The 25,519-nt window shown below is 49.0% G+C and overlaps 1 protein-coding gene across 1 annotated transcript in view; it reads right to left on the minus strand.

Moving 5' to 3' along the window:
* Positions 1-2,939: 2,939 nt before the first annotated feature.
* The window catches only part of LOC114099285 (eukaryotic translation initiation factor 1-like), a 28,377-nt gene continuing 5,797 nt past the window's right edge, over positions 2,940-25,519 (minus strand). Inside the window, exons 2-6 of the mRNA XM_071613816.1 lie at positions 10,906-11,082; positions 10,588-10,787; positions 6,516-6,583; positions 5,234-5,284; positions 2,940-2,998 (exon numbers count right to left, since the gene is read on the minus strand). Coding sequence (XP_071469917.1) covers positions 2,940-2,998; positions 5,234-5,284; positions 6,516-6,583; positions 10,588-10,787; positions 10,906-11,082 — 555 coding nt within the window. The remainder of the gene's footprint in view (positions 2,999-5,233; positions 5,285-6,515; positions 6,584-10,587; positions 10,788-10,905; positions 11,083-25,519) is intronic.

Below are 25,519 nucleotides of genomic sequence, written 5' to 3' on the forward strand. Positions count from 1 at the left end.
TTGGGGCCATGCCTACTTTTGGATGCCAGGTCACAGGATATGTGTGCTTCAGCTTTTGTAGACACTAGCAAAATTTTCCAAAGTTTGTGTATGTGAAGCCTTTAAAGGCCAGGGTTGGTTAGCACTCTCCACTCCCCCAAGGCCTCTTTTCTGAAGACTGGGTAGTTCAGCTTCTCTGAAATCTTTCAGATGACTATGCCTGGCCTAAGAAACTTCATTACAGGGAAATGATGTCAGAGATTAAAGAAGGGACCATATAGATCTCAAGTCTAAGCCTTTCACAGGAAGACAATAACTAAGGCTGAGCCTAGGATTGACTGGTCCAAGGAGGTGTGGCTTTAGCCCTGCTGAGAACCCAAGTTTCTGAACTCTGGATCCCCCATATTGCTTTTTGAGTACCTGAAGAGAGGTGTTCATCTGGAAGATGATGGGATGAAACTAGATGCTGGGTGGGACCCACCAGGATTATACATGCAGTATGAGAGTGGGGAGGGGGAGGAGGGATGGTGGCTGTCTTGCTCTCCATATTTTCCTTGAGTCTGGGTTGAAGCCAAGGAAAACACAAGCCCAGCTCCTCCTCCCACCAGGGAAGTCAAAGTGAGGGCTTTACAATTAGAGTCTGGAAAATCTTCCACCTCACATCCTCCCCTGGTCTAGGGAGGGGAGGGCTGGCTCTGCTGGCAGTAAGGACAGGCGTTCCAGGGTCTGGAAACAAGATGGACTTCCCCCTCAAGGGGCCCACAATCTTTGGTAAAACCAGACAGACCTTGGGCGTAGAGCAAAACCCATTTATTACGCCCTGAAATCCCATCCACCAGGAACCTGGCTCGAGAGCCTTGGGCCAGCCTCCAGCGGAAACAGCTCTGCCGGCAACCCAAAGCTTCAGTCTGTCTTACCTGGTGCCCCAGACCCACCCCTATTCCTGCAGCCCTTAAATTTCCGCAGCATCTCAGCCCCACCTCCGCCTCGCCTGAAAGTCGATTTCCTTAAGAAGTGGTTTAAGTCAATGAACCGGAGGGGAAAGAAGACGCTTGCTATCCTCCGCCCAAAGCCCCTTGTATTACGCCCCCTTCCTCGGCCCAGAGGTCTTCACCTGGTGGCTGAGACTTAGGAACGGGATAAAATAGGGGTTGCTTTTCTTTGCAAACTCTTTTGGCACCCCCATCGACCCTCCCTAACTAGCTGCCTTCCCGCCCCAGCTCCCGCGCCGGGCTGGGGCGCCAACTAAATCTGATCAAAATGCAATTGCCAAGTCGTTAAGGTATTTGAATTTAAAAAAAAGAAAAAAAAAAAAACTCCCGAGAAAGAAAGTATTTGATGGCTAATAATCTCATTTCAATATAATGGGACCTTCTTCTGCAGAGAGCAAGACAGGTTAAGAGATATAATTATGACTTTGCAAACTCTCTCCCAAGCGCGGGAGACGCGCTGACAGGTCTGCGCGCGGCTGCGCCGGGCTCCGCTCGCTCCAAGGGGAGACGCTTTGTCTGCAGGGCCCGTTAAAGAGACACGGTCCCTTTTTCCCCCCCTCGGCCTACATTGCAATTTAACTGTCAGCTGCGTCCTCGTCCGGGGATCAGAGTCTGAGTCCCGCTCAAGGGTGGGGGTGGGATGGGAGAGGGGCACAGGACTTGGAGGAGGGAGAGCGAGGGGCTGACCTGTCAAACGTTGCCCTAGATACTCGGAGCTAAGCTTTCAAACCTGTTCCCTTGGGAGTTCCTTAAGGTCACGTCTACAAGGGAGGGCCCGGGAGGAGCAATGATGGCGGAGTTAGGCCAAGCAGATTTATCGCCTGTCTCGAAGGTGGCGCTTTTTGAAGGATCCAAAAGAAACGGATTCCTTCTTGCCAGAATTGCTCGGTGTCATCGGGCTGAAAGAAACCCATTTAGGAAGCCGGGAATAGGTGGCGGTGGTGCTGTAGGATGTTTCTTTCCCTCTACTCTCTGGGCAAACTTTTTCTTTTACTACAATGGGAGAAAATTTCTCTTTTTGAAGTCCTGATAGGGACTCTTCCGGGAAAGAAGAATTCTCCCGGGTGTACATCCGACTTTCACGAAAGTGCAAGGAAGGTTATCTCTAAAGCGATGTGCACGTGCGTGTGCGGGGAAGGGTAGTGGAGGCAAGCTAGGGCCCTGCGCCCTTAATGAGTATTGATTGCCGTTCAGGTCTAGAGCGACCGCCGGAAAGTCAAGGCCTTGAGCTCCAGAGGTGTCTGAGACCCCTGAAGCCAACAAGCTGCGCAGGGCAGCGCGGAGAGAGCTGTGCGAGAGTGCATGTGCGTGTGAGATGTGTGAGCAATGCTCCCGGGAGAGCGCTTGACTCCCAGCCGCGCGAAATAATTGGGAGCTGGAAAGCTCAGGCAGGAACGCATGGAGACTGCACTTAAGACAGGCTATCAGATATGCCTGTCCAGCGAAAAGGAGCTGGGGAATAAAGGGGACCGAGAGCCCGCGGGGTCGGCCTCTTCGCTTGTCTCGGATTCTCACCAAGCAGATGGGAGCTTTCCTTCGGACATTTTCTCGCGGCTCTTGGTGATGTCCAGGTTTGCAATGAAGGGATTCGGAGGAAGCGGGTGCACCACTGTCCCTCCCCAACACTTCGAGCCCCGGGGCTCGGGAGCCCCCTGAATGGTAGCCTGTCAGGACTAAGGCCGTGGCGATTCCCAGGGCCTCTACGACGGGCGACACCGCCGGGCCACGCGGCGTAACGACCCCTCCTCGAGTTGGTGAGGCCATCTTGCAGGGATCCCAGGATTTCCTCCTCGCCCGGCACCCAGCTCCAGGGATCGTTCTTGGTTTCCCTACCGCGGCGCATATGCACGTGGAACCACTGGGCTCTCTAGAGTCATTCAAATAGCCTTAAAAACCACGGCGGCGCTGTCGCATCCTGCGTGGTCGCACGCGGGGATGGGCTTCTTTGAAGTCGAGTTTGGAGTGGGGTCATTGTCCCTCGCCCTTCGGCTCCCCCTGGTGGTCTCGAGTGCAGGTTTTCTCGGCCTCTGAAGATTGGGGGTAAAAGAGCACCCAGAGGGAGCAATGAGTTTCCTCTGGTGGGTCCTAGTTGAACCACCCCCGTCCCATCATAAGCTACTCCTTCGGGCCCGTGGCGGCCATACTGTGCCTGGCAGGACCAGGTAGGGCCTTTCTTTGTAGTGTCCCTGGCTGCTCTCGCCATACACTGCGGGTTGGGGAGAGCATGTACCTAGAAGCAGCCCCCACCCCTGATCCACTAAGCAACAGTTTGCTAAGGCAGCTTGTTGACACCCCCTGTCCATTTTTTTCCCTTGGTGTTTAATGATCTGGTCGCTGAGGTCTGACGCGCGGCCGCCGCAGGGGAGCATTGCTGACAGGAGCCGTGTGGCCTCGAGCGCGCGGGACTTTGCCGGCACTCCCGGGATGACTGGTGGGGATGGGGGCCCAAGCCAAGCGCGCTGGGGGGAGGGGGCAGCTCTGGGCCCCGAGAACCGATGGCCAGGGTCCCATCCTGGTGGGGGGCGCCGCGAATGGGGGACGAGGGCCGGGCGCGCAGCCGGCGGGGTCAGGGGCGAAGGGGCAGGCGGAGGGCAGCGCGCGGGGAGCCGGCGCGGCGGCTCGGGTTACGGCGGTCCGGCCCTCCCACCCGCAGCTCGGGCGCGGCGGCCGGGGCGGGCTTCGGCGGTCCCCCGCTGTTTGCATTTCTCTGGCAGGCGGCGGGACTTGGTTTGAAAGGAATCGCCTTCATTTGGAACGTTGTTTATTTTTCTTAACTAGCCAGCGCCGACAGACGACCCCTTAAGCACTGCTGCCGGACCCGGCCGAGCTGGCACTGGAAAGGGTCAGGACAAGGGGCAGCTTCGCTAGAGGGGCACTGAGAAGCCGGGTCCTGGGAATGCGCCCTAGTCCACCCGTGGCAGGGTTGGGGGAAGGGCAGTGGAGGGCCAGAGATCGACTTTCTTCCTAGTAGGGAAACGGACCTATTGCCGTCGTTTACCTTAGCTTTGACCTTGCACGAGGCAGATCAGTGAAGTGGTGAAGTTTTCTGGCTTTGGCGTCCGGCCGCCTTGGATTTCAGTTCCCCCTCCTCGATTTTTGGCCCTACGACTTGGGGCAAGGCACCTTTGTGACTCAGTTTCCTCCACTTTCAAAGGGATCTTAGTGCTTCGCCCTGTGGATTGCTGTAAAGATTAAATGAGATGATGCACCCTTAGCGCAGGGCCTGAAACTTACCAAAAGCTCAGGAGCTATCAGCTCTTTTTATGCGGGCTGTAAGCCACGCGAGAGTGGGTGGGGGGCAGCCAGCAAGTGTGGGGCCCAAAGGGAAGCCGCTTGAGATGGAGGCCCGTGACTCCCAACCCCTGGGATGAGGTGCGGGCTGAGGAGAGTTCTGAGCGTTTTGACATGAAATGAATAAAATGCAAATGATATTCAAAGCAAGATGCTAATGAGGTTCTATTCTTTGAGCGTCCACAGCCCCGGCAGTGCCCATAATGGTGGCGGAGCTGGTGTGAACTCAGGGATGGGCAGGGTCCAGCAGCTCAGGTCTGGGTGGTGAGTGTGTGAGTGTCGGCGCGAGCCTCCCCCGGAATGTGCGTAGCCGGCTCCGGGTGTGCTCGCGTCGACATGAAAATGAGGTCAGGGAAGGTCGTTCCACTCTGCAGCATAAATCAAGGAGGAAAGGAGAATGGATGTGAGAGACAGTCCCTGGGGACCTCCCCGTGAGAGGCAGAGCGAGAGAAGAGGGAGGGAAGAAAAGTTCTGCGTGGAATGGACGAGAAGCGGCCCTGCGCACTTCCCCCCTGAGCTTTCCGCCCAGGCGGTCCAGTAACAGTGCCCCATCTAAGACCCGACCGTGCCCTTGGCCCCACCCTCCTCCCGCAGCTTCCCAAACACGTTTCCTCTTCTTTTTTGGTCCCCAATTTAAATGGTCCTTATCTGAGCGCCCTTTGTGTGAACAGTGAAGCTCCTGCACCCAGCCTTCCCGGGAACGTGTAAGTGCCCACGCGCAGACGCCACAAGCACACGTAACTGCACATGTTATACGCGGGCACACACTGGGGCTAGCGGCGTTGGGGGGGCGCCCTGCAGGGATAGCAGTGCCGGCGAATCCGACGCTGGCACGTCCTTTTCCTAAGCAACCCGCCTTCCCAGTCTCCCTAACACCAGCTATGGTGGTTCCCGGGGTCTCTCGGGGCCTCTCCAGCTCTTCGCTTTCCGCGGGCCACCGGGGAAACGCGGTGCTCCGCACTAGTCCCTACCTGCGCGCTGTCCTGAGACTCCATCAGGGATCTCTAGACTCTCAGGCAGCCCTAGGGAGGAAACAGAGGCACAAATCCAGGACCACCCAGCTCCCTGGGGAAGAGGTACCAGAATGAGTCAGCCCCAGAGTGGGGGAGGGAGAGGGATCTCATCCCCCACGCTCCTGCATCTTGGACACACCAGGCCCAGAAAGGAAAAAGGAGCGGAACAAAGGGGCGGTAACCCTTTCTGGGGGGAAATCCCCGTGGCACTTTGACGTGCTCTTCTCCCAGCTGGCGTGGGGTACCTGCTGTTCCAAGAATGGGAAAGAGAGTTGTGAAGAGAGCCCCGCCTAGGGTTTGTGCCTAGGCCTGGATCAGATTCATTCTCACCTTATTCTCCGTATGACAATGCATAACATGATGCCTAAAACCTGTATAGTAGACACAAAATAGGCACCCGAGAGCACATACTGAGTTAAATTTACAGGGAGCTGTCATCACCAGGATCCTTCAGGAGTCTCCACATTTTGTAAAAGAATTCATTAAGTCATACTTTCATTCAGCAAGCAGTAAATTCCTACCAAGTGTCAGAGCAACAGGAAGATAAAATCCTGGCCCTCAGAGCACTTCCATTCTCCTGAGACAGAAAGATCATAAATAGATAAACACAGAAACATAGAATATGGTGACAAGGAGGGCAGTGGAAGAAAGCAAACGCCAGATCAGGGAGAGCCTGAGGGGAGGAGGCAGAGACCAGAATGAAGTGAGGAGCATGAACTTCTGGAGGGACAGGGTCCCAGGCAGAGGAGGCTGCAAACTGCAAATACAGTGGCAGATGTAGAAAGAGCCTGACATTGATCTTTGACCCTAAGGAGAGAGAATGGAGGTGAAAGGGAGGTCAGTGGAGATTCAGGGGGATCAGATTATGTGAGGTTTTGTAGGCTATGTTGGGAGACCTTCAATTACATAGTAGGGATGTTGGGAAGCCGTTGGAGTATTTTAAAAAGGGAATGAGGCAATCTGATTTATGTTTGTAAAAATGAAAAACAGGGCTGGAGATGTAGCTCAGTGGTAGAGCCTTTGTTTAACATGCACACCGCCCTGGGTTGGATATCGAGTACTACAAAGTGAGTGAGTGAATGAATGAATAAAATTTTGAAAGACAGGGGAGTTAACTGGTTCATGTTTTGCAGGTTCTTGGGTTTCTTAATTCAGATCTCAATCCAGTCCAATGTATTGAACACGAATGCTTAGGCCAGGAGATGTCTTGAATAATACTCTACCTCTCTTGCACCCATACTTTTGGGGAAGGTATCGTGGATGGGGCAGTTGGTATGGTCTCCATAGCGGCCAGCTTTGGAATGCGGGCTGTGGGAAGGCATTCTGGGAGCCCCAGCGTGAGGATCTCTGGTTTTTCCACTCCTTGATTTGACTCCCTCCCACCTGTTGTCTTTGCTTGGCTTACCCTGGCCCGGTTCCTGGCTGTACAATAAGAGTGGGCTATGCTGGCATAAGAACGCAAGACTCAGTCTCTCTCCGACGCATCAATTCAGCAGCTCACTAGGCTCAGAATGCTGGTTTTCCCCAGAGAGAATCTGATTGTGCGCAAAGCCAGCACCGTGGTCCCATACCGTCTCCTAGTGGCCATGAGGGATACTGCAGCCGGAGTCCGTACCAGATGCAGAACTGAGCCGGGGACAGCAGGGGGCGCAGGAACATGCTTATTGATTACTCACCAGGTGCCAGGTGTTGGGCAAGGTGCTTCACTCACTTTATTTAACCATCACAGTAACCCTAGGATATTCAGACTTCCGGAGCAGCCTGATCCCCGACAGTGAAAAGCAAGGGGCTTTGAGTGGGGGAGCTTTTGTAATCTCAGATCTCAGGAAAGGAAGGAAGGGAGGTAGGCAGGGAGGGAGGGACCACCCTGAGCTCACCACCCTGCTCATTCCCCACCTTTAATCTCAACGTCTGGAGACCTTAAGATTGGCACTGGGACTCCCTCTTTATGAGGCGCTGGGGACGCGCAAGTTGGTTTTGCACCTGCAGCAGCCCATCTGAGCCCTTCCCTTTGCTTGGCGGAAATGCTGTCAGCGCCAGAGAATAGGGAACCATTCTTCGTCCTCTGCTTCCCCCTAGTGGGTCAGGTTAGCACGGCAGCCGCCCGTCTCCTTCCAAGCCGGCTGCAGTCACTTCCAGTCTTGTCACCTTTACCCCTGAAGGCAGGCTCCTCCCCAGGGGCAATACGGGTGTTCTGGAAGAGAGATGTGAAAGTTTTGGAAAATCTGGCTGTAGAAAATCTCAGAGCTTGGTTCAGGATCAGTCCTCCAGCAAGAATTTAATAAGAACCTATCAAGCTGTCCTCCCTGAGAGGAGTCAGGAGACACCCCCATCCCCAAATCGTCCACTCCCGCTATCAGAGCAATGGACTTCTAAAATTTAATTAAATTATTTATTTGGGGCTCGATTTATTTATTTATTGGGATTAGGATTGAACCCAGGGGAGCTTTACCACTGAGCTACATCTCTAGCACTTGTGATGCTCCTGAGTTGCTGAACTCATATTTTAATAGCAGAGGTGACACCCACAAAATGACTGCTCCTGATTGTTCACATTCATGTCAGAAATAAAAACTTATGTCCACTGTTAGAGTCTGTAAACAAGTCAAAAATAACACCTGGCATTTTGCCAGGGGAATGTTAGAGTTCGTAAACAAGTCTGGATGGTGCCTGGCAAAATGCCAGAGGGAGTGGTTTGAGAAGTAACAAAAACAAGCCATTGAGTGTGGAGATTCCTTATTGGTTGACTGATGTATCTAGTTTATGCTAATTAGATAAGCTGTGTGGAATGTATAAATACTGCTCCTGTCCTGCAATAAACGGCTCCTACTCCTGCTGTATCAACGTACACAAGTTGTTCGTCACCCCCCGGTTATTTTGCAGCCAGCCGGACTGCGGCAGTCCACAAAAAAAACTGTGAATCAGTGCTCAGAACAACTTTATTTGTAAAAGCCAAACCCAAACCCAAACCAAAATAAAACTGGAAACACTCCAGATATCCCCGTTTTGTTCTTTTAACCTTTAAATAATTATAGATTCATAGGAAGTTCAAAGATAGTGCATGGAGGTCCCTGGTCCATGAATGAGTTCTTAAAAAAGAAAACTTTTGGTACTGGGGATTGAACCCAGAGGTGCTTAAACACTGAGTCACATCCAGCCCTATTTTTTTTTTTTTTTGTTTTTTTTGTATTTTATTTAGAAACAATGTCTTCCTGAGTTGGTTAGGGTTTTACTAAATTGCTGAGGCTGGCTTTGAACTCAAGATCCTCCTGCCTCAGCCTCCTGAGCTGCTGGGATTACAGGCGTGCGCCACTGTAATCAAGGTACTTGACTACTTCATCACCACAAAGATCTCCCTCCTGCTGCCCCTTTGTAGCCACACCCTTCCTCCCTCTCCCAGCCGTCTTAGCCCATGCCAACCACCAATGTGCTTCCCTTCTGTAAGTTTGCCAGTATAAGGATGTTATATAATGGAATGGTCTAGTATGTGATCTTCTCGTAATGTCTTTTTCATGCAGCATGGATTCCTTAAGATCCATCCAGGTTACTGCATGCATCAACCGTTCACTCCCTTCCATCACTGAGAGGTAGTCTATGGCTTCTTTAGCCTGTCATTTGTTGAGGAACTTCTGGGCTGTTTCTGTTTTGTGGCATGGTAGGCATCTGTGTGTGGGCTTTCGTGTGAACATGAGCATGATCAGATGTCGATAAAGCAAGTGAAAAGTTAAGGGTGGGATCCAACAGGGCTTCAGTGAGGCCTGTTGAACTTGGGGGGCAAATGAGAGGTAGGAAGAAGTGTGTAATTGAATGTCCATGAACCCGTGAGGACACAGCTCACAGAAGATTAAAGCCCCAGGGAAGACAGTGAAGTGAGGCTGTCTGGAGCCTTGGCCAGGACAACACACACACACACACACACACACACACACACACACACACTTTTCTGTTGCTTTGTGGGGCAAGTCTGCTGCGACCATTGACGTCTGCATTTCCTATTTGCTGCAGCAGTCATTAAAAAGCATTTGTTTTTGAGCCAGGCACAATGGCACACGCCTGTAATCCCAGTGACCTGGGAGGCTGAGGCAGGAGGATTAAAAATTTGAGGCCAACCTTGGCAATTTAGTAAGACCTTGTCTCAAAAAATAAAAACAACTGGGGATGTAGCTTAGTGGTAGAGTGTTCCTGGGTTCAATCCTCCATTGAACCCAGGGGTGCTTTACCACTGAGCTGCACCCCCAGCCCTTTTTATTTTTTTATTCTCCTTAGGTTCTCCCTAAGTTGCTGAGGCTGGCCTTGAACTTGTGATCCTCCTCCCTCAGCCTCCTGAGTTACAGATGTGCACAGGGCTTGGTTCTTTATCACTTTTTTTTTTTTTTAAACTGGTATTAGTCAGCTACTGTGATAAAATACCTGAGTAATTGACTTGAAAGAAGTAAGGTTTATTTTGGCTCTTGGTTTCAGAAGTTTCAATCTATGGTCCCTTGGCTCTATTGCTTTGGGCCTGTGACGGCATAGTAACTATGGAGGAAGCATATGGCTGGGAGGCCTCATAGCGGGGAAGGAAGGAAAGGGGTCCAGAGTCCCAGTGTCTCCTTCAAGCGTTCGCCCCAGCTGACCTAACTTCCTTCAATAGGCCCTGTCTCCTAAGGGATCCACCACCTCACACAGCACCACAAGCCAAACCTTCAACACATAAACCTTTGGGGTATATTTTAAACTCAAACTAGCATAACCTAAAGGCATTTTATTGGAAAAAATACTCAAACAATGTAGCAGAATACAGGAAGAAATAGGAAAGATACTCTTCCCACCTCCTGTCTCACCCCAGCCACACACCCTTCCAGATCTTACCTCTGGTACTAGATGTTACCTCTGGTAGCATCTAGTTTTTAATTTTGGGGGCTCTTTTCATTTTATTACATGAGGGAGTTACACTAGTACAAGTTAAAATAGGACCTCAAATGGTTACTTCACATAAGCTGTGAGGTTTTTGAACTCGTGGCAAGAGACAGAGGGAAATTCTACTCATTGCAAAGTTCAGTTGCAGTGAGCCACTGCACTGAACACCCATGAGGCCAGGCATGGTGGTGCACCCCTGTAATCCTAGAAGCTCAGGAGGCCGAGGCAGGAGGATTTAAAGTTCAAAGACAGCCTCATCAATATAGCAGGCCCTAAGTAACTCAGTGAGACCCTGTCTCTAAATAAAATACAAAAAAGGGCTGGAGGTGTGGCTGAGTGGTTGGGTCCCTAAATTCCTGGATTCACTCCCCAGTACAAAAAAACAACAACAGCAACAACAACAACAAACCCACCCCCCCCAAAACCCACAATCCTTCCCCTGCTGGCCTTTAGCCAGTCCAGTCTCTAGCAGGAACTGGCCTGTGTTCTTGGGCTGGTCATCCTCCAGCTGAATTACTTCTCCATACTTTGGAAGTTCGATTATGGTACACTTGCAGGCATATTTCTTCTTTTCCTTACTAAAAAAAATTTTAATTGTAGATGGACACAATTCCTTTATTTGCTTATTTATTTTTATGCAGTTCTGAGGATAGGACCCAGTGCCTCACGTGTGCTAGGCAAGTGCTCCACTCCTGAGCTACAGCCCCAGCCCAGCAAATTCCTTCTTAAACACCTTCCCCAGCTTCAGCGATCCCTTGGACAGTAGTAAAGGTCTCTCTGCCATTTCTCTGTTGAATTATTATGTGAATATAGTCCTCACAGCCAGGAGGAAGCAGGTCATCACCCTTGCTTGCATCAGCAAAGGAGTTGAAAGAGCGGAGGTTCTGGATAGCCGGGATAGGGACATACTATACAATCCTTTTTCCTCCGCTTACTGAAGGTCATGGCATTGGGGGTGGGGGTGGGGGTGGGGGGACAGAGCTTTGTGGAGCCAGAGGGTTAAAGCGAAAGGCTCCAGAGCTCAGTGAGTTGGCCTCTGGCAGCATCTTGAGATGATTCTTGCACGTATTCTTCCCTGTTTACACACACACACAACACACACCCCCCCACACACACAGTGTGTCTATATAGTCTGATACAATTGAGGTGTTACAATATGTGTCATGTAGCAGCTTGATTTTTTTTTTTTTTTTGGTACCAGGGATTTCTGAACCCAGGCCCAGGGGCACTTAACCAACCACTGAGCCACATCCTCAGCCATTTTTTGTATTTTATTTAGAGACAGGGTCTTGCTGAGTTGCTTAGGGCCTCACTAAGTTGCTGAGGCTGGCTTTGAACTCATGATCCTCCTGCCTCAGCCTCCCAATTGGTGGGATTACAGGCATGCACCACTGTGCCTGGCTGCAGCTTGATTTTTTGGACTAAATAGGCTTTGGTGGTCTGGTAAGTGCAGGCAGGTCTGTGTCCTTCTTCTCCAGCCCTGCCCTAGAGAGGGGGCATCATTTATTTAGTTCCTCTCCTATTCATGGCTATTTGATTTGTTTCTAAGGTTCACTATGATATAAAATGTTGCAACAAATAACCTTTTAAATATGCTTCTTTGTGGGCACATGATTTATTCTCTCACATAGGCCCTGGAAATGGAATTGTCGGCAGGAAGTGGATATGCATCTAATATTTTGAGAAATCTTGACAAATTGATTCCTTAAAGGACGCACTAACTTATATTGCTACCAATCGCTTTTGAGACTGCCAATATTCTCATAACCTCATCACCACTGGGAATCACCAACCTTTTAACTTTTTATTAATTTAATGGGTGCAAAATGACCCTCTTATGGTTGGTTTTAATTTGCATTTTCCCATTTACTAATGCAATTGATCTTGTCTTCTCTGTATTAATTTTCCGTGGGTGTTTCTCTGGATGGCAGTGTCTGCCTTTTCTGTTTCCTCTACTGAGCTATTCCCTTTTACTTATTGATTTCACAAATTCTTCTTACATTCTGAATAGTAATCTCTGTATGACTCAGATATTGTTTTTTTCTGACCTGTCACATTTTTCAAAATATTGTCTATAGTGTGTTTTATCATTCACATATAATTTAAAAAAAATTTTAGTTGTTGTTAGACCTTTATTTTATTTATTTATTTATATGCTGTGCTGAGAATTGAACCTAGTGCCTCACACATGCCAGGCAAGTGTGCTACCTCTGAGCCACAACCCCAGCCCCCAGATGGATCATTTTATAAGCATTCAATACTAGTTCTCATAGCAATTCTTAAACTTGTAAGAATTACCTTTTTTTTACCGCTAAGCCCCAGCCCCAGCCCCATATAAATTATCTTTTAGGTAGAAAAATCTATTGTTCTTTCTGGGCTCCCTATGGGGAAGCTGCTTGTATAGAGGGGTCAGTCCTTCCCTGGGATCAGCAAGTGACATTTCTCTCAGGTGCATGTGGAGGCCCATTTCCTCAGGGAGGGAGCTCATCTGGGGACACCTGGGAAGGATTCTGAAAATACCAAGCTGCATGGATACTGTTTTCCACTTCTTGAGGCCCAGCTAGGGAGGAGAAATGGAGCGAGGCCCAGGGATCCAGTCCTCAGTCACATATCGGTAGACCTATCAGGCCCTGTGCTGGGTCTGGTGACTGGCAGGTCACAGTGATTTGCTGATATCTGCTCTTGCCAGCTCCTGGGTGTGCATAGGCCTGCTCACAGAGACCTTTCCCTCCATTCCCCGGGACCCAGGCTCAGGTTCTTTTCCTAGGGACATGGCATTCAAGGACTCAGATCCGCGGGCTCTGCAGGGCTGTGGCAGAGGGGAAGCAGCCCCTTTGTACCCACAGCCAGAATCCCAGAATCTGCGTCCTGCTGGCCCTCAGGCAGCTGAACCCTCTCCCCACCTCTGCTTCTCTCTCTTGCCTTCTGTATGGTCCTGTCCAGCGCTTCATCTGGAGTCAAGGACACACGCCGGCCAGGTGGAGGGGGAGGAAGGGCTCCCCCCAACCAGTCTACCCCTTCCTGAGACCTTGGGTTAAGGTCAAGGTTGCTGAGGAGATTTGTGGTCCCTACTCATCAGGTCTCTCCCAGCACCTCCGAGAAGGGAGAATTGAGAAGGATGAAGGCATTTGAGAAAGTGGAGGCCTGGAAAGATGGTCTCTCTGGAGATAGGTCTGGGGGAGGCTGGAGCCGGGAGACCTCCTCCCGGCAGGTGCAGGGAACATCTCTGGGCCCCAAGAAGCCTCAGAGCTGCCTGTCCTTGACAGCTGCAGGGAACTCTGAGGTCCCTTGTCACACCCTAGTCCAGCCTCCTAGAAGGGAAGGAAACTGTGGTCAATATAAATGAGGCTCCACACTTTCTTTTTTCTCCCGTATCCATTTCCTGAGCCCTGGTTTTATCCATCTTCTCTAGAAGGAAGGCCTGAAGACAACTGACCTTGACCACGGTCCTAAATACCAGTGGACTCCACAGGCCTCATGCTCAGACATAGCATGGGTTGGGAGTGTGTCTCCATCCTGTGAAGTTTTGTGAGTTCAAGTTGGGAGAAGAGGAAGGGGAGAGGAGAGGGGAGGGGAAGGGAGAGAGGAGACCAAGGTTGGCTTCCACGAGGTGGTTCAGGGGCAGCACTGGACATCATCCTATAACTGTGGGAACACCCTGGGCATGTTGGGCATGCAGCTCAGGGCCAGAGGGTGGGGTGGGAACTGCAGTCCTACTGGGTGCTGGCTGGGAAGTGGTGTGTTTTTATAGTCAGCCAGCAGGCTCAGAAGGGTGTCTATTTGTCATTTCTGCACAGGGTCAGGTCATTGGTCTCATTTCCAAGAGGAGCAGGAGGTGCCTGCAGCAGCCTCGTGTCACCTGAGCTCAGGGTCCGGGTGCTTCTGTATTTTTTAAAATATATTTTTAGATGTTGACAGACCTTTATTTTATTCATTTTTTTAATATGTGGTGCTGAGAATCGAACCCAGTGCCTCACACACGCCAGGCAAGTGCGCTACCGCTGAGCCCCAACCCCAGCCCTGCTTCTGTATTTTTAACTCACTGTATTTGTTTTTTTCAAAGCCATAGACAGAGGTTTATTTAGGCAAGTAGATATTCAAGGGAGCATGGGTGGGAGGGATGCCTTTGGGGTGAAGCAGGGGGTACATATTTGAGGGCAAATGTGAGCCATCTCCAGAGGAGAGACTGCCTAGCTCACTGTATTTTTTACGTAGAAGTATTTTAAAATAAATTACAGATGTCCTGACATTTCGCCCTTAAATAATTCATCATGCATCTCTCTAAAAAAAGCATCTCTCTACATAGCAAATTAATATCACAGCCAATGCAATTAAAAATGATTTCTTAATAGCCTTACCACCCGCTGCCTACTCCCTCTTCCCCAAGACGTTCAGCTCTTGAGCCATGGACAGAAACTCTGGTCTGCCTGAGGCCCCAGCTGACCCAGACTTCCTTGCCCTGGACGTGGAGTGGAGCCTGGTCCCCAGAGGAACCCAGGAAGAAAGTGAGAACTGGAGGAGGAGGGGAGGACACCGCGGTTTCTGAGGGAAAGGCCCAGGTAACCATCCCTGGATGCCCAGAGGCTACCTGAACCTCAAGGATGAGTGGCAAGAGGATGGGGGACTGTGTACCCTTCCTGGGACTGTGTGCCCTCTCTGTTGAACTCACGTGAGGCCATGGCATCCTGACTTAAAGTGACCCGTCCTTGCTGGGCTCCTTCCTCTGCTGTCTGGTGCCTCCTCCGGTCCCACCTCTTTTCTAACTTTGTTCTCCTCTCATTGTCCCCTTCCATCAGTTGGTGCTGGAACCTTCCACAGAGGCCCCTCCACCTGCTGACTCGCTGCCACGGGCTGGCTCCGTGGGTTTCTCTGGGTCCGTGGTATATGCTGTCCCTGGTGCTGGAGTCTGGATGTGATTTGTCCTCCACGGTTCACGTGTTGGAAACTTGGTCCTCAGTGTGGTGTTGGGGGGTAGAACCTTGAAGAGGTGGGCCAGTTTGGAAGGTGGTGAGGTCATTAGGAGAGCCGCTCCTTGGAAGGAGTTCATGCAGGTCTTGTGGAGTCAGTTCTTGTGAAAATGAGTTATTATAAAAAGGGTTGAGACTGGCCTCTTCCTGGTCTCTCTGGCTTCCTGTCTCACCATGTGATCTCTCTCTCTCACACGTGCCATCCACCATATTGTTATGCAGTCAAGGGGGCCCTTTCCAGAGGATGAGATAACGGAGTTGCACCATCTTGGAATTATCGCCTCCCAAACTCTTTTCTTCATAAGTACCCAGCTTCACGTAGTTTGTTATGGCAACAGAAAATGAACTAATATACCTGGTAACTCCAAGGAGGGCACAGGAAAGCATTCATTTCGGGCTCATTGACAGCTTCATAGGAAGGGGCTTCAGAATCATCTCCATCCCCTTCATTTTCTGAGGAAAAATAATGGAGGTTCAGAGAGGGACAGTGACCTGCCCAAGTTCACACAGGGCTGAGTTGAGGAAACAAATCCAGGTCTAGGTTTCACACAGCACTCCAGACAAAGGCCCTTTGATTAGCTCGAGGGCGTGTGCTTCACAAATTTTTACTTCAAACACTAGGGCATCTAGGAAGTTTAAAGGCACTGATTACCCGTTAGTGTCTCAGCAGAAGCCCAAGGTACAGAAGGGAGTTTATCTTGAAGAGATTTGTGTGGCTTCATCTAAGGATGGAATCACAAGGAGATTCACAGGAGACCCACACAGAGGAGGTGGAGATTCCATTCTAGGAAGGAAGTGTAGGGAGGGTCCTTGGCAAACATGGGGGAGCTGGGAGACAGTGCTGAGCAGGGATTCTCGGAGGGACCAGCACTCTGAGAATTTCTCTTGACTAGATGTTGACAGGCTTTCTTTTGCAAAGGGCCAGAGAGGAAATATTTTCAGTTTTGGGGGCTTCATGCCTCTGCTATTGTTTTGGGCAAAGAGCTACAAGCTACTGAGCATGAGCCTGGCTGTGTCCCAGTAAGACTTTCCTTGTAGGCACTGAAATGGGAATTTCTTACAATTTTCATGTCATAAAATATTGTTTTCATTTTATTTTATTTTTTTCCAACATAAAAACCATTCTTAGTTTCAGAGCCATAGTTTGCTGGTTGCTGATGTGGACCCCGAGGGATGGGCAGACCCCTCCCAGATACCAACAGGCTCCCACGGGCCACTGGTCCTCACTGTGGGGTGCTTTGCTGTCATTAGCCTCCCGTCTCCTGAGCATCCATCATGTGCTGAAGGTGCCCAGGAGCCTCGGGCTTCCCTGATTGGTCAGCCTGCTCAACTGATCTGCTCAACCATCTCTGAGAAAGTCACGGGCTGTAGGCTGTAGATCACGAAGACAGACCAGTGAGGTGGCTGTGTGCAAGTCCCCAGGGGCCTGTTCCCACCAGCCTTCCCAGGAGACTGGGGCAGGGCCGAGGCTGGCCTCTGTGACCTGGAGTGAAGAGCATTCCTGGAGCCCGCAGAATGGGGTCCCAGATCAGGGCACATGCAGAACTTGCCCCACACTGGACCTCTGGCCAGGGCAGAGGTGATGAGAGTCGGGTCTGATTCTGTGTGCTTCTTTTAGCAGCTCTGATATAGAACAGAGAAGTGACAAGACCCGGGGTAGGGAAGAGGGACAGTGTGGAGGGCGGATTCTCTGGGCTGAGGGAAGTGGAGGCCTCCAGCTGTGAGCGTCAACCTGGGTCTAGAGGACTCAGCCCCGCCCAGCACAGCCCCCAGGCCTCTGGAGGACGCCCGCTCTCCCCTAGGCCCAGCTGCCCTTTCCGTGTCCCCCCCTGGTGGGGAGCCGAGAAGGTCAAGAGGAAGCTGTGGTCAGCCATAGCCTCTGCCTTTGCCTCTCTGCACCACCTCGCGCAGGGCCTGGCTTTGCTTCTCCAGGGAAGGTCAGACTGAGGCTGGTGGCAAGCACAGGGACACTTGGGGGTGGTCAGAGTCTTCATGCCCAGGCTCCTGGTGGGTCTGTGCTGTGCTTCCCCCTGGGAGGTTTGGCGGGTGCTGGGGGTGTGGGGGGGAGGGGGGAGGAGGTGGAGATTCCACTCTAGGAAGGAAGTGTAGGGAGGGTCCCTGGCAACATGGGGGAGCTGGGAGACAGTGCTGAGCAGGGCTCCTCAGAGGGACCAACAGGAGGGGACACATCACTAAGGTGGGGACTAAGGAGCCCAGGAACATCCATCAGGCCTCCTCTCTGAATCCCACCCCCATCCCCCATGGGCACTGGAGTCATAAACTAAACAGAGACTCCAGCTTCTCTTTCATTAAAGAATGAAGCATCATTAAGATTTAATTTTTTTAAAAAAAGATGCGATTTATAAAGAGAGAGGTGTGTTTCTGGCCCCTGGAGAGGCCGTGTGGAATTCCAGGGGAAGCCTTTGGGAGCGCTGTCAATCAAGCCAGCTGTGTACTAAGGGAGCCCCCCCGCTGGGATTCACTGTCTATTCTTTGCACCCCAGGACTCCTGCTCCCCACTGGGCCTCAGTGCAGGGCCCTCTTCCTTACTACAGGGGTGACAGAGGCTTCGGAGAAGAAAGGGAAAGAAGACGAACTGAGGAACACAGCAGGGATATCAGACTCAGAGGGGAGGCACCCCCAGCCCCCCACCGAGGGGAAGCAGCATGGGGCTTTAGAGCTGGAAGACAGTTCAGGGGACCAGCCCAGCAGGCACCACAGTGCAGTCTACAAAGCAGGGTCAGGTCGCTCTCTCAGGTGCCTGGCAGAAGGTTCAATCCTACTATGGGGGATTTGAACCAGGGGTGCTCAATACTGAGCAACATCTCCAACATCTCCAACATCTCCACTTTTTATTTTAATTTTAAAGACAGGGTCTTATTCAGTTGCTGAAGGTCTAGCGATGTTGCCCAGGCTAGTTTATGATCCTCCTGCCTCCTGGTAATCCCGAGTGGCTGGGATTACCAGTGGGCATCCCTTCGCCCAGCCATTTTTCTCCTCCTCCTCCTCCTCCTCCTCCTTCTCCTCCTTCTATATTATATGCATTTTAAAAATTTTTATTTTATTTATTTTTATATGGTGCTGAGGATGGAACCCAGTGCCTCACACGTGCTGGCCAAGCGCTCTACCACTGAGCCCCAGCACCAGCCCTACTTTGCTTCTTAATAGAAGGGGAGCTGAGGCCCAGATAGGGTCAGTGACCTGCTCTAAGCGACCCGGTGAGTTGGCAGTGTCAGCAGAACAGGAATCTCTGGGTCATCGTCTGGCTGCAGTCTGATCCACAGACAGGACAGGAAACCAGGCTTGAGGCAGGGCATGAGGGGTGGGGTTTCCTCACCCCGAGCTGAGCTCAACTTCCCCCTCCCTGAACCTCCTAAATCACCAAATCAGGGTGGGGTGCCCTCTTGATGGGGAGGGAGGCTGCCAGCCCTGGATGGCCAAGAGGCCTGTCACTCAGTGCAGGGGCCTCAGCAATAATGGGGTAACTTTTGGGGAAAGGACTTTGATTAGTGTTGGGGAAGGAATGGCGAAGAGACTTTTTATCTAAACTTGGACTTTTTATCTGAATACAACTGCAATGTTTGCCTATTTTTCCAGCTTTATTAAAGTTTAATGGAGAATAAAATATATATAATAAAAATTGTATATATTTAGGGTTCACAAGATGATATTTTGATTAAATGTGAAATGATTAAATGAAGCTAATTAATCTATCCATCACTCATACACTCATCATTTTTTGCGGTGAGAGCATTTAAGATCTGCTCTCTTCCTAATATGTAAGTCTATAATTCATTATTATTAACTACGTTGCCATGCTGTGCCCTAGATCCCCAGAACTTATTCATCCTAACTGAAATTTTGCCCTCTTGAACCAATGTTTGCAATGTTTGCTTTTAATAAAAGGTCTTTATGTACATATAATCATAAATTGCTTGTGTAATGAATATGATTTTAAGATACTATATTAAAAAGTATTTTGAGCCAGACACGGTGGCGCATGCCTGTAATCCCAGTGGTTCTGGAGGCTAAGGCAGGAGGATGGCTAGTTCAAAGCCAGCCTCAGGAACTTAGTGAGGCCCTAAGCAACGTAGTGAGACCCTGTTTCTAAATTGAAGAAGAAGGAGAAGAAGGAGAAGGAGAAGGAGAAGGAGAAGGGGAAGGGGAAGGGCTGGGGATGTGGCTCAGCAGTTAAGCACCCCTCTGTTCAATCCCTGGAGTTAGAAAAAAAAAAACAGTCTATAAATGAATGGCAAAGGGAGTGGGATGGGAAAATCAGCAAAGCAGGGGACAGTGGACCCCGCAGGTTTGAGGCCAGTGCTCAAGGGTGTGTGGGCAGCAACCCCAGGACATGCAGTGGGGCCTCCTGTGCCTGGGGTGGGTGAGGGGCTTCTCTGAAACCTGGTAAGGATGGTCCACGGGGTCCCACACGTGGTGCAGGGGAGAAGCCTGAAGAGAGAGGATTTAATCAAAGTTGTCCAGGCGCTTGGTCAGGACAGGACTGTGTGTGCCTGCAGGGAGCTGCTAAGGAGCAGTCTCGGGTCTGCTGGCTGCTGACATGGCCAGCTCATTGGGGCCGCAGACAGGTCTGCGGAAAGAGTCCCCACGGTGGAACAGGGGCATCGCTGGCTCTGCCCAGTCCCTGGGGAAATCTCCCCAAGCCTCTGACCTGAGCCTGGGCTTATCCAGCTGCCTTCAGACACACTGGTGCTTTCCAGTTACCCTGAGGGGAGGAGGGGCACACTGTCATTGCCGTTTCTGGGATCCAAGGAGGGGGCTGCCTCCAGGCACTTACTGGGGGCTCCAGGTTAGGCTATGCCAGCAGGGCCAGAGTCAAGTCATCTCAAGCCAATTTGTCCAGGCCAATATGTCCAGAGCCATTAGGAGCACAGCCGTGCACCAGGTCACTGGAGTCTCACTTTCTCTCCGTCACCTGCACAATTGCAAGGAGAGACAGCATCTGCCTCATGAAGTTGTGGGGGTTGTCTGAGATATCATATGTGAAAACTTGGTGCATGTGCATGTTAAAAAAACTTTAAAAAAAGCATAAATATTAAAAGTCAAAGAATTCTAATTTTTTTTCCTGCACTGTATAGATCTATTAAAGGATTTCCCCCCCCTGCAGTATTGGGGATAGAACCCTGACCCTTGAGTATGCTATACAAGCACTGTCCCATTGAGCTACAGCCCCAGCCTTAAAGGACTTCTCATTGTCCACCTCATAAGGGGCTGGAGACCACAAGGGGGACAGGACAGTGATCGTGGGAGGAAGGGACTACTCCTGTGCCCTGGCTCACTGGTTCCTGCTGCCGTGATGGGGACCCTTCTCCCATTGACTTATCTACCTCCCCTTCTCCCGGTCCTCTCTGTGATTTTTTTTGGGGGTGTGTGTGTGTGTGTGTGAACTATGCAATTGTCATTTCGTTCCTTCCCCCCGCCTTTTTCATAGAGAAACAAACGTCTGAAAATAAACAACAACAATAATAAAATCATCTTTAGTGTTTTTTTTTTGTCCCAACATTTAAAAAAACAAAAGATAGCAAGGAGGTAGCTCACGTTTCCTTGGTCCTGTTGCATAGTGGAACAGGAGGGGCCATCTCGAGTGGCATATCAGACTCACATACACATCCTAGTTTTGTTTTACTTCTGTGGTGTTTGGGATTAAGCCCAAGGCCTCATGCACACTAAGCACATGCTCTACCACTGAGCTACATTCCCCAGCCACACCCTGAGTTTTGGACTCCGAGGCACCTAAGTCATAAACTTGGACTGAGAAGACCTTGGACTCTGAGATACACACCTTGTTTCAGGTTCCCACTTTGCTTCTTTGGGGCTCTGATTTTTTTTTTTAATTACCTACTTCTAAAAGCTCCAGTTTTCTATTTTCTTAAATGGATCTTAATGGATCCCTAACAAGAATGAGTAAATCTTTCAGAACATTTGTAGAATTACTTCTGACATAGTAACTGTCATTATTAATAATCAGTTTTCAATATATCATGCTTTCATAACTTTTAATTTTACTTTATTTATTGTGTTAGCTTACTGTTACTGTGACAAAATAACTGGGAAAAACAAATTTAAGGAGACAAGATATAGACCCTGAGGATACACCCCCAAAGTAGGTCCCACCTCCTACAGTTTCCATCACCTCCCAATAGTCTGTTCAGCTATGGTGAGGTCAGAGCTCTCATGATCCAATCCCTTTCTCAAAGCCCCACTTCTGAACAATGTTGAACTGGGGATCAAGGCCTTCAACACATGAGCCTTTGGTGACACTCCAGATCCAAACTATAACATGTATGTAGACATAAAATATTAATACAGAAAGTTCTAAGAGAAAATAAATCTAAAATTTATGTATGTATTTATTTTGCAAAACAGAACATTCTTTGTTTTTTGGTGCTGGGGATTGAATCTAGGACTTCCAGCATGCTAAACCTGTGCTCTGCCATGAGCTACACCCCAGATCTGGAACTTGGTGTTGATCATGATCTTAATGCCAGGCACTTTTTAGAGAAGAATAGTAGGTCAACTATATACAAGTTAACAATTGGATATGTGAAATTTAAAAGCAAATCACAACTGTGTCTAAATGTTTCCTTTCTTTTTGATAGATTAAGGGTTATTAGACTTCATGTATAAACAATTCCTTTTTTGTTTTTGGTACTAGGGATTGAACTCAGGGGCACTCAACCACTGAGCCACATCCCCAGCCCTCTTTGTATTTTATTTAGAGACAGGGTCTCACTGAGTTGCTTAGGGGCTCATTAGGTTGCTGAGGCTGGTTTTGAACTCGATTCTCCAGAGCTGCTGGGATTATAGGCGTGTGCCACTGTGCCCAGCAAAACAAGTATTTCCAATAATAAAATAAAGTAAATATTTTAATAGAGAAGGGTTTAAAGCCAGAGTAGGCAATTTTCCTTTGAAAAAATATAAGTGAAACGTGTTAATAAAATATATTCAAAATACATATTATTTAAAATAAATGCAAGCTGGGTGCGGTGGCGCACACCTGTAATCTGAACGGCTTGGGAGGCTGAGGCAGGAGGATCACGAGTTCAAAGCCAGCCTCAGCAAAAGTGAGGTGCTAAGCAACTCAGTGAGACCCTGTCTCTAAATAAAATGCAAAATAGGGCTGGGGATGTACGGGAAGCCATCTGTGAATTATGAGGGTCTTCTCCCGGTATGGTAGCCAGGGAGATTAAGGTTTGGCATTGTGAACTATCCGTGGCAATAGATTGCCCAGCGCATGTGACCTTTCTCTCCGTTGTGCTAAGAAGATCCCTCCTAGTAGCTCTGGAGATGGACATAACCCATTGGGAACTGGACAGCCCAGCTTTAGCCTTTTTTGGAGAAGAACATTCTATAGAAGGCCTTTGATGTTTCCCAATATAAATAAAGCAGGCACAGACTCCCTTTTGCCAGAGTCGAGAAGTTCCATCCATTTGATCAGCTTGCCCGTCCTGCCCCTGCTTTTGAAATTACTTTCTGTGGTTTTCTCATAGTTCTATTTTTCTTAGTTTTACTTCTCAGCCAGCCCATGTCACCAAGGGAAACCCCATTTCCGCTGCCCACGCTGGACATGGGCGAGAGTGATGTGGCTCAGTGGTGGAATATCCCTGAGTTCAATAGCCAGGACCCCTCCCAAATACATAAATAAAGAAATAAATACATAAATAAATGCAAAACTACTCTTCTCATCAAACTGACAAGAGTCAATATAAATGATGACAACCAAGGTACTGTGAGTTTTTGGGAAGAGGCAATCGCACATACTGCTGGATAAAAATAATTGGTAACACCTTTCAGAAAATGGGAGATGAATCAAAATCTGTTTTAAAAAGCCCTCCGTGGGTTGGCTCAGCATTTGCCCAGTGCCTTGATTTTATGGACCTGCATCTGGCACCTGCTTCTCTGGTTGTCATGGGAAGGGTAGAAAGTGCTGGAAAGTGGAGCGATGGTCCTTAACTGGTTCCCCTGGAAGTGAGACCTGTCACAGCTCCTGTCTCACAGGTCACATGGATCATCAAGGGGCTGCAAAGTACCATCCTTAGATTTTCCAGAGCTAAATACTGGCCAGCCCAGGGATGCTTACCGTGTTTCTCTAGGAAAAAATCCTACAAGCTCAGGACTGGAAAGAAGAGGTCATTTACAAAGGAGTAACAAATCTCATCAGCTTCAGAGCTTTCTGCTAATCACCAAATGTCAGAAGATGACACATTGATTTTTATAGACAGCCAGGGAAGCATTGCCATTTAGTTTATATCTTAGCCATCTTGACCGTGTGAGAATAACCAGAGGGCGTCACACATGTTAGGAACTAACCTAATCATTCTGTCCTAGTGTGAATGGACTGATGGGGTGGTCACTGAGCACAGAGGTGGTGTGGCTGGAGGAAGTGGGTCTTTTGGGTGTGCCCTGGGAGGGCTGTTCCCGAGAGCCCTTACCTGGCACCCCTCCCTCTGCTGCCTGACCCCTGCCATGAGCTGAGCAGCTTCCTCCACTGGGCTCTTCCCCGCAATGCACTGCTCACCTTGGGTTCAAAGGAATGGAGTCAGCCATCTATGGGCTGAGACCTCTGAAACCTTGAGCCCCAAATAGACTTCCTCCTCTAAGTTGTTCTTGTCTGGTGTTTTGGTCACAGCAATGAAAAAACTAACAAAAACAATCTTGAAAATATTTGATGGGATTTACCAGTGAAGCCATCGAGGTCTCTAGTGTCAAGACAAATATGGTCTTTAGCAAGACAAAAATGCCATAAATATTTAAGAAAGAACTAATACCAAACTTAAATTCTTTAAGGAAATAGCAAACAATCCTAACTCATTTTATGAGATCAGAATTCCCTGACACAAAACACAAAGAAAGGAATTAGAAGACAGGAAAATGACAGACCAACGTACCTCATGAACACAATGTCCTGAACAATATATCAGCATACTGAATTCAATGGTATATAAAAAGATAATACACCACAACCAGATGGGATCTATCCCCAGAATCCAGTTTGGGTTAACATTTGAAAATCAATCAATGAAAGTTTCTCTATTAAAAAGGAAGAAAATCCATATGATTGTCTTGAAAGATATATAAAAATCATGTGAAAAATGAGCACTTATTGTGCTAGGCATGGTGGTGCACACCTGTAATCCCAGTGGCTCAGAAGGATGAGGCAGGAGGATCGAGAGTTCAAAGCCAGCGTCAGCAACTTAGCAGGGTCCTAAGCAACTCAGTGAGACCCTGTTTCTAAATAAAATACAATGCAAATGCTGTGTAAACCATTGTTATATTGTATTGCTTAGAAAATAATGACAAGGAAGAAAAACTATGCATTTTCAGTAGGTGCAATTTTTTTTGCATAATTTTGACCCCAGGTTTGTTGAATTCATAGATGCAGAACCTGCATATATGGAGGGCCAACTGTATAAACTCAGTGCAATCACAGACATAATCACAGTAGGCATTTCTGTTGAAACTGACAATAGGATTCTAAACGTGTGAAAGGCAGGGGGCAGAGTAGCCAAAACAATTTTTGGGAAAAATACTACAAAATTGGATGGCCCATGCCAACTGATTTCAAGACTTATCATAGTCTAAAGAAATCAAGACTGTGTGATTTTGGAGTGGGGATAGATAATTAACTCAATGGAATGTTGCAGGGGACAGACGAGGCAGGGTATCGAAGATAGCAGGAAACAGTTTTATTTGGCTGCAGCCAAGTTCAGAGGGTACAGCTTTTGCTGTAATCAATCCATTCCCTGAACTCTGAGTTCAGGCAGTTTCAGAACTTTATACCCAGTGTGTAAGGGAAGGGGCCCAGGAGTTCACAGTCTGCAGACATTCACACATAAACAGTTTCACTGTTCTGGGCAAGTTAACCCTGCAAGGACAGAGCCTGAGAAGGGGAGAGCTTCTCCCCATTCTCCTGCCCTCCCCCCCACCAGCTGTTACCATGGAGCCCAATTAGTAACCTCTTCTCTTATCCTTGAAATGTAAACATCTCTCTGAAGCTCAGCCCAAGGCCAGAGGCCTGGTTAAAAGAATCTGGTTTTCGTATCACACTCTGCATTTGCAAACACACTTCTACAAACTATTATATATGTTGTTATTTATATTAAATAGTCCATAAATGTTTGTGAGAAACTAGTAAAGGAGCATTCAGCACCTGGAGTGCTGATCTCTTCTAGGCCGGTGGCCAAGCAAGACAGAGCAACAGGAAATAGAAGGTTTAACAACATTGAATTCTTTTGTAGAGATTTTTTTTTTTTTGTTGTTGCTAATAGTCCTAAGATAAATGGTGGTGAAGATTTCTGGAGAAGCTTCATTAAGATTTTCTGTGGAGGAGGGAATAGATTAGTCCAGAAATAGACCCACA

The sequence above is a fragment of the Marmota flaviventris genome, chromosome 6 (assembly GCF_047511675.1).
Source record: "Marmota flaviventris isolate mMarFla1 chromosome 6, mMarFla1.hap1, whole genome shotgun sequence".
NCBI lineage: Eukaryota > Metazoa > Chordata > Mammalia > Rodentia > Sciuridae > Marmota > Marmota flaviventris.